General features: G+C 51.2%; 1 protein-coding gene across 6 annotated transcripts in view; it reads right to left on the bottom strand.

The window, feature by feature from the left end:
* Nucleotides 1-17,397, bottom strand: part of PTPRB (protein tyrosine phosphatase receptor type B) — a 121,853-nt gene that overhangs the window by 14,659 nt on the left and 89,797 nt on the right. For 4 of the 6 annotated variants that reach the window (XM_072742060.1, XM_072742062.1, XM_072742065.1 and 1 more), the window contains 11 exons: nt 16,768-17,011; nt 10,599-10,705; nt 7,023-7,122; nt 6,151-6,234; nt 6,031-6,048; nt 5,801-5,882; nt 5,142-5,232; nt 4,210-4,286; nt 3,105-3,239; nt 1,701-1,823; nt 1,346-1,509 (listed from right to left, as the gene is read on the bottom strand). In XM_072742060.1, coding sequence (XP_072598161.1) covers nt 1,346-1,509; nt 1,701-1,823; nt 3,105-3,239; nt 4,210-4,286; nt 5,142-5,232; nt 5,801-5,882; nt 6,031-6,048; nt 6,151-6,234; nt 7,023-7,122; nt 10,599-10,705; nt 16,768-17,011 — 1,225 coding nt within the window. The remainder of the gene's footprint in view (nt 1-1,345; nt 1,510-1,700; nt 1,824-3,104; nt 3,240-4,209; nt 4,287-5,141; nt 5,233-5,800; nt 5,883-6,030; nt 6,049-6,150; nt 6,235-7,022; nt 7,123-10,598; nt 10,706-16,767; nt 17,012-17,397) is intronic. The other 2 variants (XM_072742063.1, XM_072742066.1) reach the window with 1 other exon arrangement.

Below are 17,397 nucleotides of genomic sequence, written 5' to 3' on the forward strand. Positions count from 1 at the left end.
CCCCTGGCGTTACTTGCAGATCCACCTTCTTTTAGCTTCTCTATAGAGGTCATACGCCACGCCACTGCCAAGCATCGCCTGCTAATCTATTCTCTACTGATAGACAAGGAGTTTTGTGTGTGTTGTTTTGTTTTGTTTTTTTAGGATTTACTCATTTGAGAGAGACAGAGAGCAAGCAGGGGGAGGGGCAGAGGGAAAGGGAGAGAGAATCTCAAGCAGGCTCCAGGCTAAGCACAGAGCCCATGTGGGGCTCCATCTCACGACCCTAAGACCATGGCCTGAGCCAAACCCAAGAGTCGGACACTTAACTGACTGAGCCACCCAGTTGCCCCGACAATGAGATCATTTTTAGTTATTGTCTTTGAAAACCCGTGTTGCAGTGAACCTCCTTGTGCACACGTGTAGGCCTTTCTCTAGGGCTGATGTCTAGAAGCAGAACTGCTGGATCCTAGGGTGAGAACACATTGGGCTTCACCAGGGATGGCCGGGTTGCTTCCCAGCAGCCGCACCACCTGGGGATTTCGGATGCTTAGCCTTATGGGATAAAGGAGAACAGTTCTCTGGTGGCATGGGCAGAAATGCCGGCCGTTCTTCAGAAACAGGAAGCCTGGGAGTGCCTCGCATTCCCATTAAAAGCATCAGGGTTCCACTGACATATAAAAGCTGGGCTCCTAGGGTGCTGGGCTGATTGGCAGGAAACGAAGGCATCTGACATTTCTCTTGGTGGAGCAATTCCCTGCTCTTCTTAGTGCCATTCGGCTCCGGCTATCAAAGTGTGGCTGCAAACATTAATTAGCTAAACACCAGGCTCCCAGAGAGGAGGAGAGAGGGACTGCTTGGTAGGCTGACTGGCCATGCAATCTAGAGCAAAGAGAAGTCAGGAGGGAAGTGCAATTTAGGAGCAAACTTGGGTGCTACAGATGCCAAGTGCCACTCGACTTGGAGGGAGGTCTGGAGCCTGGAGCGGAGGGATGCTGAGCGTTTATGTGGGTGGAGGAGAGAGATTAGCCCCACCCCCAAGGAAGAAGAACGGCAGGAGGTGAGAAGAAGCAGGTTGTTGCATGAGAGCGGGGTTTCTGGCAACTTGGATGGGGGTGGGGGAGACGGGACCCACTCCTAGACGGCCTGGAAGTCACAGAGGGACTTTGCATTTTGTACAGTGGCAAAAACAGCAGGAGGGAGAGAGAGGGGAGTGGACAGTGAGGGTGACGGAGGGGTGAAGGCAAAGGAAGGGAAAAGAGAGGAGAGAGCATAACGATACCCTGCGGGCCCAGGTGGGCTGGTTGGCGCAGCTGGACCGGCCCCCGCCCGTGTTCCCGGCCCCCTGCCCCCTGCCTCCCGGTACCTGCAGTGCACCACAGTGGGCCCGGCGCCAGGGCTCCGGCTGATGTAGTCCCTGACGGTCCTCACAAACTGGATCAGGGACTGGGTGGTCTCTGGGACCCCATGGTCTGGCCACACCGTGTAGTGAAAGTGGCGGATGAGCCTGTGCGCATCTAGTTGCTCCTCCTGCAAGAGCAGAGGGTGTAAGGGGAAGGACCCAGGGCCGACCTTCATGTCTGACCACTGTGGCCATGCAGCGGCTCCCAGGAGCCGAAACCACAGGGCAGGAGGCACCAAAAGCAGGGGTGGGGTGGGGTGGGTGGGTCACAGGTGTCCCGCATCTTTCCAAGCTGGGGGTTTCATGAGGTCCAACATACGCTGCATATCCTAAATTCCCGGATGGTCCACTCGGGCAGCACAGACTCTGATAGCATCTGCAGGATGAGGTCCCCATAGTAGAGGGAATCCTGGTCCGCTGGCCAGTAGTGGTCACACTTTACCTAGAGGAAGGCAGAGGGGAAAAGACGTGAGTCTGGACATGTGAGTCCCCTATGAACCTGGACGTTTCCTCCTTGAAGTGACTTCCTGAGCTGGGACTGAGCATCTGACCATCTGCTCTGCATCCACGTGCTCAGGGCCATGCCAGCCCGCTGCTGTGAGGCGGAGCACCTCTGTGCAGGGAGAGGAGCACGTCTGTGCAGGGAGAGGAGCACCTGTGTGCAGGGCATGGAGCACATCTGTGCAGGGAGAGGAGCACCTTTGTGCAGGATGCAGAGCACGTCTGTGCAGGGAGAGGAAGCACCTGTGTGCAGGGAGAGGAGCACCTCTGTGCAGGGCGTGGAGCCCCGACCTTCGGGTTCACGTCTCTCTCAGGTGCGGGATCCAAGGCTCGAGCTCCTTGTTGCTCTCCTCAGCATTTCAGTCCCACCACTCATAGCCCAGGTATTGCGGGGGTTCTCTCTGAAGAAAGTTCCAGCCAGGCAGAAGAAGGCAACGTCTTCCTGGCCCCTCTTTGCTTATGTTTGAGGTCACTGTCCTAACCTGGACCAGGTGCCATGTGCCCGGTGGTCTTCGAGAAGTCAGAACACGTGGCTAAGCTCCGATTTACACGAAGTGGGGCAGGAGAGGGAATATTATGGGCACGCGTCCCGGAGCACAGGTTCCGGGCACCAGGTTTGTAACCTCGTCTGTAACCTCCAAAATGACCATACGCGGTGCATACGGGACCGTAAGTGCGTTGCAAGGGCTCAATTTGCCCAGGGAACGATTTCGCTTTGTGCCTGCAGACCGGCCCCGAGTGCACTTCCCTTGATTCCCGAACGAGAGGCAGCCCCAGCGAGCCTGCCAGTCACCCCTGGCCGAGGGCCCGCAGGCGGCCGCTGTTCGCTCTGTGTCACAGCCCTCTGGGACCCCGCTCTCCGAACGGAAACGCCCCCGACTGAAACTGCGGAGCCACCATCAGAAGTGGGCATAACCTGGGCGCCGGGGGCCCAGCGGGTGGGCGGCCACCTTGGGCCCAGGGCGTGACCCCGGGTCCCAGGATCGAGTCTTGTGTCGGCTCCCTGCAGGGACCTGCTTCTCCCTCTGCCTGGATCTCGGCCTCTCTCTCTGGGTCTCTCAGGAATAAATAAATAAAATCTTAAAAAAAAAAAACAAAAGAGGTGGGCACAAGCCACGGAGCCTTTTGTAGCCGAGGGGCCCGACCCACTAACGTGATCCGTCCCTGGGGGTGGGCCCCACGGGTGGGCGCGAGCGCGTGAGGCTGGAGGCCTGTTACTCACCCGGCCCTTCTCCACGCACTGGGTCACCATGACGATGTTGTGGACGTTCTGTTCCCACGCCATTTTCCAGAAGTCATCCTTGGTGCCGGGAAGAGGCCCCTGGGTAGCTATGTACTCTCTTCGGAAGCTGTTGCCCTGTAATGGGTTTACAGGCCGGACAGTCAGGCACGACATGCAGCAAGCCTCGGGGGCACAGGCGGGTCTGTTCTAAGGCGTGCAGACTGAGGTACCGATGTCCTCAGGCTCTGCCCCCGTTCCTTCTAGAAGAGCCTGAGTCGTGTTGGACATTAGAGGGCTGGGGAAAGGCAGGTCTGGGACTGGGCGGATGGGAGCCACAGGGGATGCAGCCTGCGCCCCGGGCCTGACCTGTGTCACCACTGCCACACTGTGGCCACCACCCGCCAGCCAGTCCCCGAGCCCCCGCGCCCCTGGGCTCCCCCGGCAGCCCAGCGCCGTGCTCCTGGGGCAGTGCTCTCAGGCCGGCGGCACAGCCCGACCCGGGCTTGCAAGGAACCAGAGTCCAGGCCCGCTGGGCCTGCAGACCCACAGGACCCTGTGGGCCGTGGATGCACGTGCAGGTCGGAGGGTGCCCTTGGGCCTGCTGCCAGGCGGCACCCTGGCGCCCCGACTCTGCGGACCCCTGAGGCTCAGGGGGCAGGTGGCGCTTACTCCCGACCGCAGAGCGCTCACCAACAGCCCAGAGGCCACTTGAGGTCATTACCCTCCTGTTCGGGGCCAGAACACAGAGGTCCTACGAGGGGCAGCCCTGCACCCGGGCGCAGAGCCTGCTGAGCGACCGCCAGGCCTCGGCGGCCCGAACCGTCGAGTTGGGCTTTTCAGAATCCGGATGACGTGGAACAAGGTGCCCTCGCTGGGCAGCCTGAGCAGGGGGCCCCCCAGCCCCCCAGGAGCTCTGATCGGGGCTGGGGCTGAAGCCTTTCCCGGTGCCGCCCGGGCACCTTGTATCGCATGGCCAGGCTGGGCAGTGACGATGTGCGCCCTGTGCTGCGTGGCGCCTGCCAAGGGCTCGTGGACCAAGAATGGGCCGGGTGCCTGCAGCGTAGCCGCCCATGCAAGCCTCATCCCCGGGCCCCGGGCCACTTACGGGGATGTAGCTGGCGTTGATGTAGTCTGAGCACGGGTCGTCATCCACGTTGGACAGCTTCACTCGAGACGCATCGTCTGGAAGGAATGATGGACAGATCGGTCACTGGGTCCTGGGCGGGCTTTCCACCGTTGGCCAGCTGCTTGGTGCTAGAGTGCAGCAGCTCTGGCCCCCAAGACACCCCTGGGGGGGGGGCTTCTGTTTGATTAGCAGGTGAGCCTCACACAGGACAACCAACTGGCCCAGGTCTCACGGGAGGCCGTGAACACGTGAGCCAACCGGCCACCGGCTCTCTGAGGCCCCCTCTGCCTTCCTTCTTAACACGACGGCATTTGCCCTATGAGGAGGCCGGGTCCCTTTCACAGCTGGGACGAATACAATCCAGGACCACCATCCGCTGATCGGGTCGGGATAATAAAGAACATGTAAGGGGCAGACGGGGTGGCTCAGCGGTTGAGCATCTCCCTTCGGCCCAGGGCATGACCCTGGGGTCCTGGGATCGAGTCCTGCATTGGGCTCCCCACATGGAGCCTGCTTCTCCCTCTGCCTACGTCTCTGCCTCTCTCCCTCTGTGTCTCTCATGAATAAATAAATAAAATCTTTTAAAAACAATAAAGAACATGAAATAATTGCTAACTGGGGACTTTAAGGAAACCCACGCCGGCCTTTGCTGTTAGCCCTGCTTCCCAGGAGAAGCAGTGGGACCACATGATGACATGTCAACCCCATGAGAAGAGCGTCTCGAACCAGAATTCAAGCTGGTCGTTACTGCACGGGTGGGAAGTGCACTAACATCCCTTTTAAAAGGCATGCAGGGCCTCGGAGCCTCCGTATCCAGCTATCCCATATCTCTTTAGCCCCATTTTATTCCTGGAAGAGAGAAGAAAGGGCTAGAGGGAAGACAGGATGACAAAGTTCCCCACGAAACTCACAGGGCAAGATATTGTTGTATCGATTTTTCCCTCTATTCTCCGGCAAGAGTGCAATGTCACATGATTGGTTTCGACCCACGTCTTTCAAGTCCTATCAGGTCAAAAAAAGAAGTTTGCGAGTGGAGGATATGAAACCGAAGAAGGTGGATTGCACAGTCCCTGAGATACATAACGATCTAGGAACATGTCATGACAGCCACTGTTTCCGGAACGCCTTGTATGGGACCAGTGTGACCTCTGCCTCCCCTGCCCCCCCAACCCCAGCCTCAGAGGAGCTATCCTCACCTCCGTTTTACAGATGGGGCTCAGGCTGGGATAAGTCACTTGCCCCAAGGTGCAGAGGTGGCAAAGCTGGGCAGTGGACCCGAAGCCTGGGCCCTTTTCACCCTCCCACCTTGTGCCCCAGTCCAGCAAATCGCCAGGTTAAATAACTGACGAAACCGGGTTTACAGGTGAGACTGGCTCATCCTTCCTTAACATCTTATCCAGGTAGCACTTTACTGTGCTCTTCAGGAGATGAGAGCGGATGGATCTGGAACGGACTCAGGCATGAGAGCACTCCGCTGGGATCCTGCAGGGTGCCCTGACCCCCGAGCCCCCCTCGGCCTGGGACCTGCAGGAGAGGCTGGGACAGAAATTCTGCTGAGTCTGAGTCGTACCTCATATTCCTTGGACAGGAGGTAGTTGGAATCAGCCTGCAGCTTCATGAAGTGCCCTTCAAACTGATTTATTTTTATTGGGCTATCGTTGAAAATATAATAGAAAGGAAAAAGAAAGAAAGAGAGAGAGAAAGAGAGAAAATTACTGATGGGAAGGGACACCGCCATGCCCAATCTGAGTTGTACTTCGAAAGCAGGTAACAGAGGTGCCAGTGAGTTCTTGCTCTTACCAAGACGTCTTCCGGTTACTGTGAAGGGCGCCAAAAGAAGAAAGACCTCGTTAGCAAATCTCACATAAGACACTCAACTCATCTTTCAACACATTATGTGAAGGGAAATGTGGTGCTCACCCTTTCTGGCCCAGGTTCAAGTGGACAGATAGTGGTCGATCCCGGCGGATGCTCAGGCGGGCAGAGGGCCTCTCTCGACCATGGCTGCAACATAAGGGAGAGGATTTATATTCTGATTACGAAACTTGATTTAAACAGAGTTTTCCATTTATGGTGAGGCTGTGCATGTCTGTGCAAATATGGATTTTTCAGTATTCCTGTAGATTTACACTCAGCCAACGTCTCTTTGAGGGGAGGAAGCGCATAAAGAAGAAATAGATTTTTCCCACTCAGAAACGGATCTCTGCAATAGCTGGAGATTTGTCTTCTGGTTTTTGGCTACAGGTCATAATCACTTCCCACACTCTCAATAAAACTTTCCTTAAAAAAAAAACCCCCGGTAAACCTTAGATGCAAGACATGACTGCGGGAGGGAGGACAACGTGCCAAGCACATTCCCTAAGAGGAGGAGGCGTGGCTTTGGGGCCACATGCTATTTGGTTCTTTTTGGTCCCTTCTTAAATTAGCATGACAAATATGACCACGGAATGGTGATGGCAACCACGCTTTTCAGCATTTTTCAGAAAGGCACTTGCGTGTGCAAGTCACAGACATCTCCGAATCCAGGAGCAAAAGCAGTTATTCCCCACTCAAATGAAGCTACAGATGGCCCCTTGGTCCTTTGGGTTAGGGCAAAACTCATCAATGGCAAGTAGAGATGCTGAGAAAAAGCGAGTCATCATTGGCAGATTTGACTTGGTTTTCTTGAGAAGCAAAGGTGGTTCAACCGGGGAGAAATGACAGGATCGGCCCTTCTCACTTTTCAGGCTAAAGGGCGTTTCCGGTTACCTCTGTACAGTGGGGCGCCGGGCACCAAGGAATCGTGCACTCACCTGGCTTTCTGCCTGCAGATGAACAAGGCAACAACGGCCACCAGCATGCCGATCAGGAACAGCCCGGCGCTCACACCTTCGATGACTCCAAACAAGGGCTCTACAGGCATCCGACGGACACAACAAACCCAGGCAGGAGAATTAGTGCTAAAGAACCGGGAGGAGAGCTGAGGAAACCCTCTATCCCCCTAGGGACGCTGTTACAGGAAAACTCAAACGATGCCCACGCTGCGGTATCTGCCGTCCGATGGGAGGTGCACCTGCGGCCTAGAAGAGGGGATGCGGGTTCCCACTCGGCAACGGCAGGTCCGTTCTTAGACTTTTTTTTTTTAAGATTTTATTTATTTATTAGAGACACACACACACACAGAGGCAGAGACAGGCAGAGGGAGAAGCAGGCTCCATGCAGGGAGCCCGACGCGGGACTCGATCCTGGGTCTCCAGGATCCCACCCTGGACCAAAGGTGGTGCCAAACCGCTGAGCCACCTGGGCTGCCCCGTCCTTAAACTTTTGAGGTTAATGGGGTTCCACTTACGAAGGAATTTTATACTCACTTGGGCTTGTATGTAGAGTTAGGATGCTTGAGATAAAGGCCAGCAGTTGGCCACCGTGGTAAAAACGCTATTTCATTCATACGGTACAAGTATGATAGTATCGGGGACTTTGGCAGGTTCCAGTGAGTTACTGAGAGCTCTTCAATGAAATTTCATTTTTATTATTATTTTTTAATTTTTTAAAATTTATTTATGATAGTCACACACAGAGAGAGAGAGAGAGAGGCAGAGAGGCAGAGACACAGGCAGAGGGAGAAGCAGGCTCCATGCACCGGGAGCCCGACGTGGGATTCGATCTCGGGTCTCCAGGATTGCGCCCTGGGCCAAAGGCAGGCGCTAAACCGCTGCGCCACCCAGGGATCCCGAAATTTCATTTTTATTATCTGCTGTGATACTACCTCTGGTAGTCTGTGAATAGTTAGAGTAGCCTATTTTTATTTTTTATTTTTTTTTTTGAGTAGCCTATTTTTAAAACAGCTTTGGGGCCCCTGGGGGGCTCAGAGCATGACCCCGGGGTTCTGAGATCGAGTTCCGCATCGGGCTTCCGGCAGGGAGCCTGCTTCTCCCTCTGCCTGTGTCTCTGCCTCTCTCTCTCTCTGTGTCTCATGAATAAATAAAATCTTAAAAAATATATAACACCTTTATCAAAATATAACTCACATACCATTCAGTTCACTGATTTAAATCGTATAATTCAATGATTTTTGGGATAGTCACAGAGTTTTACAAACATCACCGTATTCAATTTTCCGACGTTGTCACCTCTCAAAAGAAACCCCAGGCCTCTTAGCAGTCATTCTCCATCCTTCCCCAGCCCCTGGCAGCCATGAATCTACTTTGTCTTCATAGATTTACCAATTCTGGACACTTGATGTAAACTGAATCCTAAATATGTGGTCTTCGGTCATTGGCTGCTTACACTTGGCGAAATGTTTTCAAAGTTCATCAGTGTTGTAGCATGTCTCAGGATTTCATTCTTTTTTATAGGTGACTAATATCTCATTGTATGGAATATATCACATACTGTTTATGCATTCATCCATTGACGGACATTTGGGTTATCTCTATTTGGGGGCTATTATTATTATTATTATTATTATTATTTTAAATATTTTATTTATTTATTCATGCAAATGCTTCAATTTGCCTTTCCTCTAATGATTAATGATGTTGACCATCTTGTCATGTGCCTATTGGCCATTTGAGTATCTTCTCTGGTGAAATGTCTATTCACATCCTTTGTCATCAGACCTTTTATTATTGAGTTGTAAGGTGTCAGGTCCTTAGGTATGTCGGACACGCGAGCCTGATTAGATATTAACTTGCAAATAGTTCCCCCCATTCTGTGGGTTTTCTTTTCACTTGCTTCATGGTCTCCTTTGAGGCACGAAAAGTTTTAAATTTTGATCAAGTCCCATTTGTCTGTCTTTTTTCTCCTTTCATTGCTGTGCTATCGCTGTCACATCGAGGAAGGCATTTCCTAATCCAAGGTCACAGAATTTTACTCCTACGTTTTCTTTTAAAAGTTGTGCTGTTGTAGCTCTTACATTCAGGCCTCCAGAACAGTCCATTTTTGAACGTGCACTTTAAGCCCTTGGATCTGTTTCTTCAGGGTAGCTTTTCAAGACTCATTAAATCAACACGCTCGTGTTTCTTTTAATGTGGTTAATATTCTTTTCTGGATATGTGCTTACTACCTTCCTTTCCGGGACTACACACAATTTCTATGGCTTTCTAAATAGTGAAGAATTGTGTTTACAGTGCCCCTGCTTAACACTAAATTATAAGCAAACACATCTAAATCCTCTTAACTATGTTCTGATCCCTTTTTGGTTTGAAAAGTGGGAGATTATCCCTAAATTTGGCATAAATAGATGGGAGTGTTTGTGAGGCTGAGTCATCTTTTGTCATGCAGCATGAGAGACTGTTTTAGCTATGAAGAAGAACTTCCTGAGGGCAAGCATTGTAGAACCCTGGCTCCAGGGAGAGGCTGGGATAGATACTGGGGTCAGTCTCCGGGAACAATGTGCTGAAAAATGATGCTATTTTCAGTATGATGAGAATATTCAGAGTCAATGCAGTGCAGAGGTTAAGGGCTCCAGTGGAAAATGCCAGAATTCCAGCTCTACCTTCCAGGGCAAGTTACCCAGGTCCAAGAAGTCCTCTTGGAGCCCTAGGGCTTGACCTTTAAAATGGGGGATGATAATAGTATCTACCTCAAAAGCTTGTATGAAGGTTGGATAAACTATTTCGTGGATAAAAGAGAGTAAATATTAGCTACTGCTATTATTCAGGCTTTCCCTCTACAACTCTAGGGAAGTTTCTTTTATAAATTTACGTAAAATCTTTCAAGTTAACATCTTTTATGGTGTAAAAGCCACATATGATAAACAAAAGGAAAAAATACGGCTTATAATCCCACTACTTGGAGATATTAATTGTTAATACTTTTTTTTAAGTAGGCTCCATACCCAGTGTGGGGCTTGAACTCACGACCCTGAGATCACGAGTTGCATGCTCCACCGACTGAGCCAGCCAGGCGCCCCTTGTTGTGGATACTTTGGTGTTTTATCTTCTAGTCTTTTTTTTCCTATGCATTTCTATGTTTGCACACACGTACATTCCCACCTGTGACTGAAAGCCTTTTGTACTTTTATTTTGGCCTGTGCAAGCTCCTAATTTGAATGTTTTTCACCCATCATTTATAAAAACTTCATTTTATTTATTTATTTATTTATTTATTTATTTATTTATTTATTTATTTAAACTTCACTTTAAATTAAAGAAATCCGATACTTCCATCCTTCTTTTCAAGACTGATGCCCTTTCAGTCCATTCTCCTTTAGAAATACGAGCGATTTCTCCAATCCAGATCGTCCCTGATCCCATAAAGATTGAAATCCTAGTGAAAATGCACATTCCCCTCACCCTTAGCCCAGCCACCAGACCTCTCCACAGAGGCCCTTGTAAGTGGCGAGGCAGGTGGTCGACTGTGCAAGTGGATGGGGACGGTGGCCTTACCTGACTCCGTGGTGATGGGCAAAGAGAAAAACGTGTCTGAATAGAGCGGCTTCGTAAATTCCTTCAGGTCCTCATCGAACAGCTGTGTAAAAGCCCGAATGCTGATTCTGAAAGGAAAACCGGATTTATTTAAGTGCGAATTCGCGGCTGACCACAGAAGAGGTGTTCAAGGAGGAACAGGGTGGGCACCTGGTCCATATGTATGCTAGCTAGGACATGAATTATGGAATCAGATAAACTTGGGTTCACTCATGCATGTGTTCATTCATTCATCAAAGGTTTGCTGAGCCCCTACCATGTGCCAGTCCCTGTGCTAGGATCTGGGGAGACCACAAGGGACACAGCAAAGTCCCTACCATCCCAGAGCTTACATTCTCTAGTGTTGGTAGACAGGTAACGTCTACACAGATTTAATACACCGGATGGTGATCTGTACCACGAAGAGCAGAGCAGAGTAAGGGTGAGGGATGGGGATGGGGATGGGGATGGGGATGGGGATGGGGACTGGCACATGGAACTGCCCTATTCAGTGTGGTCAGTGAAGGGTTCCTGGACAGGAGGACATGTGCCCAGGGGCAAAGGAGGGAGGCTGAGGGAACCATGGTGGGGAAGCCCTGAGAGGAAGGACCAGATGGGGCCCTGCCCGAAGAGGAGGAGGGAGGAATTCAGGATGGGCCTACAATTTGAGCTCAGCTCATTTGAGACAATAATGGCATCACTGATGGAAATGGGGAGCTAAGCTGGGGAAAGAGGAAGGGCGCTGCTTGGGCTGTGTTGGACTTAGAGTGACAGGGAGACATCGATTTAGAGCTCTCCAGCTGGTGTTTGGAGTTATTGCGATCACGGTGGTTGTCCACACGTCCCTGTGGGATGGTGCCCGGAGCTGAGCTGGCCCTAAATTCAATAAGCCACCAAGATGCAACTTGTAAAAGATAAAGTTGTAACCTCAGCCTGGATGAAAAGTCTACTGTCCCTGTCATGGAACCTTGGTCTCATGGTCCCTGGGTGAGTCAGCGCAGGTGGGTCGGCTGCACGCGGTTTCTGGGGACATATCTTAGGAAGGGTTAGAGATCGTTCGAGGTGATTAAACAGGATGACGGACAGAAAAGGCTTAGGGGAACATGATGGTTGACTCCGGGTTTAAAGAATTCCCATGCAGAAGAGGAAACCGACATCATAATTTTTCTTCTTGAAGGTAGAGTGAAGCCCAAACAGGCTGAGGTCACAAGGAGGTGTAGTCTGGGAACAAAAAGTCACTTTGTAACACCTGGAGTATGAGCTGCTGCATAGGTAGTGAGCTCCCAGTCTTCGTGGGTGTTTAAGCAGAGGCTGAGAACCAGCTCTCGGAGGAGCTGTAGGAAAGCATCCCAGCACTCAGTTAAGGACTGCTCAGGCCAGCTCTTGAGGTCTTTCTCTTTCAAATTGTAGGTCTGCTGAGACTATCAGGCTGGATTTCTACAGGGACATTCTCCCAGTGTTAATTTAAATCTTATGAAGGTGCACGGAAGTCTCTTTTTCCTTTTTTTTTTTTTTTTTTTAAATCTAGATTTGTTTAACCCAAAAGTTTCTGGGCATGCCCTGTAATACTGCTGAACTAGTGTCATCCAGGGCAGATGATTCTGACCCTCCGTTCCTCCTTCTAACTCGTGCCCACGTCCACGTGCAATCTTGGAGCATGAACAGGCTGCTGTGGATCCAACACACCTGTCATTGGCATCTCAGAAAGCTACTTTCCAGTCAAAAGTTGTACGTCCCAGGCTCAGCGACTGTTGCTGGAAGTATTGTGAGGGGTCCCTGAGGGGTGACAAGCAGTCAGCTTGCGTGAAGTGCGAAGCTGGGGAGCAGGTGCGTGCTGCTAACGCACGGTGCTTTGGGAAATGAGTCTCTCTGGTGAAAAGAATTTCCAGTATTGGCATAGCGGCTTCTAAGTGTGGAAGGACCAGAAACATGGTTCTGTTGGAGCATCTCCAACTTCTCCAGTGTAACCGGGAAGTTTCTTCTACTACTTCAGAGATTTGGAACCTGAAGTTTGGAGAGATGTCCTGTCTCGTTCAAGATCACAGAGGGAGGGACGCCCAGGTGGCTCAGCGCTTGAGCACCTGCCTTGGGCCCAGGGCGTGATCCTGGAGACCCGGATCCCTACAGGGAGCCTGCTTCTCCCTCTACCTGTGTCTCTGCCTCTCTCTCTCTGGGTCTCTCATGAATAAATAAAATAAAATCTTAAAAAAAAAAAAAGAGGGGGATCCCTGGGTGGCTCAGCGGTTTCGCGCCTGCCTTTGGCCCAGGGCACGATCCTGGAGTCCTGGGATCGAGTCCCACGTCAGGATCCCGGCATGGAGCCTGCTTCTTCCTCCTCCTGTGTCTCTGCCTCTCTCTCTCTCTCTCTCATAAATAAATAAATAAATAAATAAATAAATAAATAAATAATCTTAAAAAAAAAAAAGATCACAGAGGTTGCTGGTGCGAGAAAACCAATGTATGTTCCGAGTCCCGGCCCGGATTTCCTTCCAGCTTAGTTTTGGTTTGACCGCACTGACTTCTGTTGGAAGGATCCCACAAAGGGCTCAGGCTGGGAAGCAGCGGGTCTGAGGTCGAGCTAAGGCTATGCTGCCGATTAGAGGAAGGGTCCCTACAGTTTTTAGGCCTCGGTATCCTCGTTTATTAATAAAAGGCACTGGACATAAACCTCCACATGTTCTGCTCTGAAGCTCTAGGTGCAAAACGCAGACTATGAGATGAATGCAGAGGAGTAAGGACCTCTGGGCAGCCAGAAAGGAGGGGATTACTTAGGATAGGACCACCCTAACCTCAGTGGACCTTAGACCCTTCCCAAAAAGGGACACGGCCGCCACCGCTTGGCTGGCTCAGCCAGGCCCATCCCATCCTGTCTTCCCGGCCTTGTCTTCCTTGCTACCCCCTTCCATGCTCTCCCCCCAGGTTGAAACTGGACTGTTTCCTCTTCTCCAAACAGTCGGTGTATTGCCCCCTTTGCACTTTGACTCCGGATCTTCCCTCTGCCCTGACTCTCCTTCTGTCCCTCTCTCGGCATTTTTGAATCCTTCCCTCCTTTTTAATGCTCAGAGCTAAAAATGTCACCTCCTTCAAGAAGCCTTTTGAGCCTTTACAGCATTTGTTTACCCTCGTGCCCTTCAACATCTCTGCCCGTATCTTACAGATGCCCCTGTGTGTGTGTGTGTGTGTGTGTGTGTGTGTATCAACAAGGTTATTTTAATAAACAGACACACGAGAGTAATGATCTCAACCTTACATGTGTCCAGAATCAGAAATCGACAGCACACAGTTAGAGATCGTGGGGTTCAGCTTCCACGCTGACTACCTGGTTGTGGTCACACTGCTACTCTGTTTAGAATAGAAACGAAACCAGATCGGCACCCTGCTAACCTCCGACCTGCCTCCCACCCACCACGATCTGCTCTTTCTCTTCCTGTATGAACGACGCTAGCTATACCCCCAGGTAACAGGAACCTGGTAACAAATGGGAACACATTCTAAACCAGGCATTTCCCATTTCCTTTTTCATTTTCATTTTATTTATTTATTCATGAAAGACACAGAGAGAGAGGCAGAGACACGGGCATAGGGAGAAGCAGGCTCCATGCAGGGGCCCGACGTGGGACTCGATCCCAGGACCCGGGGTCATGCCCTGAGCTGAAAGCAGACATCCAATCACTGAGCCACCCAGGCACCCCGACATTTCCCATTTCTTTTCAATCTGATTTCCCCCCATGTTGTCTCCTGTCTACCTATTCTCTCTAGAAACAGGATGCCTGACAGCACTGAGGCTCATCATCCCGAGACACGCAGAACTGACTGCACCAAGGCCAGGGTTGGCAGTCACATGGGACACCACTGAGCATCCTGTTCTCCTACCTACTTTGAAAGGTTTTGCCTCCTCTTATCAAGACTTATCTGCCCGGCATGCTTTTCACAGTGGACATGGAGGAAACTTGTGTTCTAGAAAACAAATAAGGTGTGAGTTGATTAAGGTGCAAATAAGAATGTATAACTCTTCACAGGGCATCTGGCTCATTCTCTTCTTGGTTCAACAAACATTTAATGAGGGCCTCTTTGGGCCCAGGTACTTGCCATTGTTTATCTCCTCCATTAGACTGGAACTCCCGTAGCCTGGTGAAGAGGGTAGGTAACCAAAGAGCTACAGGATGCCGGTAAGTAGAGTCTTGGGGGGATGGAGGCTCTGAGTGCTGCCGCGGAAATGCAGCTGGGGCCACTGCCCAGTGTGAGTGGCTGGGTTGTGGGGTAACGTGTGGCTCATTGAGGGCTGAGCTGGCTTTTGAGGCGTAAGAAGGGACGCACCAGCCCATCAAGGGAGGGGAGGGCATCCCAGATAGAGCAAAAGGGGCATGTGGAGGCTCAGAGGAATCAGAGAGGCACGTCACTGCAAGTGAAGGGCAGCAAAAGGCGGGGTGTACTTGGTGGCAGATAGTGGGAAGCAAAGCAGAAGAGAGAGGCAGTCGGGAGGGGGCCTTATGGGCCCTGCTCTGGAATCCCACCTACTCCTGGAAGGGAAAGGGGACCCCCGGAAGACCTTAACCTAGAAGGGACATGACCAGTTTTGATGGGTCCTCTGCATCCCTCCTGTGTTGTTGTGCAGATGGGAGAAGAGAGGATTTGGGAACTGAAATGCCTTTCCGAGGTCACACAGCTAAGTGGCAGCGCCTGAACTCCGTGCAGACTGTCCCAGGCCCGGGCAGCTTCCAGTGCTGGGCCCAGATGGGGGAAATCTACCGCTTCTCATCGCCCTCTCTTAAGTGTAGTAAGGGGCCACCTTCTCTCCATCGCTTTCAGGAACCGACAAACAAGAACCAGCCTCCACCGTCCAACTTGCGAATCAAATAGAGCTTTTGGGAGACTTTTGCTCAAAAATCCTTGAGCCCAGTGACAGAGGAGCGTGGCATCTCTCGCTTCTTATAGGAACTGAAGGGTTCCCGAGTGCTGTTCCCTCTGACTGTGCCCCTTTGCTCTGTCCAAGCCCCTCCACCCCTTTCAGGCAGGCTCATATGGTGGCTTCTCCAAGTAAATGGCACTGATAACCGTGCACGTGTTTACTCTGCGGATGCCGACTGGCTGGGGTGGCGATAGCATTTTGGGGTGAGTCCTGGGCAGGGCTAGCTACGTATCTCCTGCTCAAAGTCTCAACATGAGTCCTCTGGTTTAGGAAAACCGTCAGCCTGCCCATGTTGATTCGGGGAGAGGCTATGAGCACTCTCAGGTGGGATGCCATGCCGCTGTCTCCCTTTGGAGCCCACAGCAAAGTCTCTGCTGGGACTCATGGGGGACATTCAAAATACACAGGAGTCAATAAGACCTGGGCACCGACGAACCAGAGGGGACACTGGCCCACAGGGCACCTGCCCGCACCTGGGAGAGACAGCACATCCTCCGCAGCAGGGCTGATCTTGGACGCCCCGTAGCTTGCAGCCAAGATGGCAGCCAACATTCGCTTTTTCTTGAGGCCTCTGCTTGGGATGCTGTGTACCTCCTCTCATACTTGCTTTCAGGGAGTCCGGTGCAGGCCAAGGGCACTGCCAATCCCTATGGCTGGAAGGGCCTGTTGGCTGCAGCAGTGCTTCCTGGGGCCAAGCCAAATGGCTGCTCCTTTTCCTCCATCAGCCTCGCAGGAGGGAAGGGTACTCTTGTTCACACAGGAGCCTTCGCCTTCCACAGTTCTGTGTGGACCACAGAGCACTCTCATCTTTTTATGCCTCAGATGATAAATGAATAAGTGTAATTTCAACCCTCACTGAAAGTAGAAGATGAAACTTCATATTTCTTGGGTCCTCCCCAACTCAGTCTTCCTGTTTGGACATGTTCCCCGTCATTAACATAGTAAATGAATTGTTTGACATGTGCTAAAGAAGTTTCAGGAGAAAGAACAACCTATTAGGAACCTTTGGTTCTTCGTATAATGGACTGGAGCTTTTGCGCAAGGCCGAAGGCCTTCTTGACACGTCACCTTAGTGAATGGAGGCAGGAGCACCACTTTTATAGATTACCCAGCAACATGCACAGCACTGTTGTAACACAGGTTATTAGTCTACAGGAGCTCATATGCATCAGATGCCCAGACAGCTACGCACCCACTAACGCGGCACGTCCCTTCTTGCAAAATGATGGTAATATGTCTAACCTGTAGGCCGTGCGCGGCTTCAGTGGTCCGTCACAAAATTTCTGCTGATTGGGATCGCATTTTCCACCCAGGCTCTCCATCTCTGCCCCAAGCTTAATGTTAAAGCTCTTGGAGCTGCTGTCAGGACTTTCGGCACATTTGCTGGCAAAATAATCAGTCTGATACATCCGGATGGAGGCATTGTGCCTGTATTCCAGGTAGGAGGGCAGAGGGTGCTGTTGTTCTGGCTTCAGCTCATCACTGCCTGGAGGGAGGAAACCCACAGTGAATGACCGACTTTCTCGTGACTTCGGCGATTTCTCACTAGGTTTCTAAGTCGGCCTCCCCTCTCCCGCCATCTCTGGTTATCTCCAAAGTGCAGACTCTTTGACCTTGAAGGATACTGTGAAATTCTCCTAATGAAGTTAATTTTAATTCACTTCTTCTAAAATAAAAATTCATAATAATATCTGTAAACACAGGATATCATACACACATGTACATGTATTTGTACGCACACACACACCCATCATTTTTCTCGGAAATAAAACGTGCGTGTTTGAGAGGTTAACTCGTTGCATCAGAGGATAATGTGTTCCAGAACTCCAGAAAGTTGGACACTCCCCACTGTACGAGTCAACCCACTCAATA

The sequence above is a fragment of the Vulpes vulpes genome, chromosome 16, assembly GCF_048418805.1.
Source record: "Vulpes vulpes isolate BD-2025 chromosome 16, VulVul3, whole genome shotgun sequence".
NCBI lineage: Eukaryota > Metazoa > Chordata > Mammalia > Carnivora > Canidae > Vulpes > Vulpes vulpes.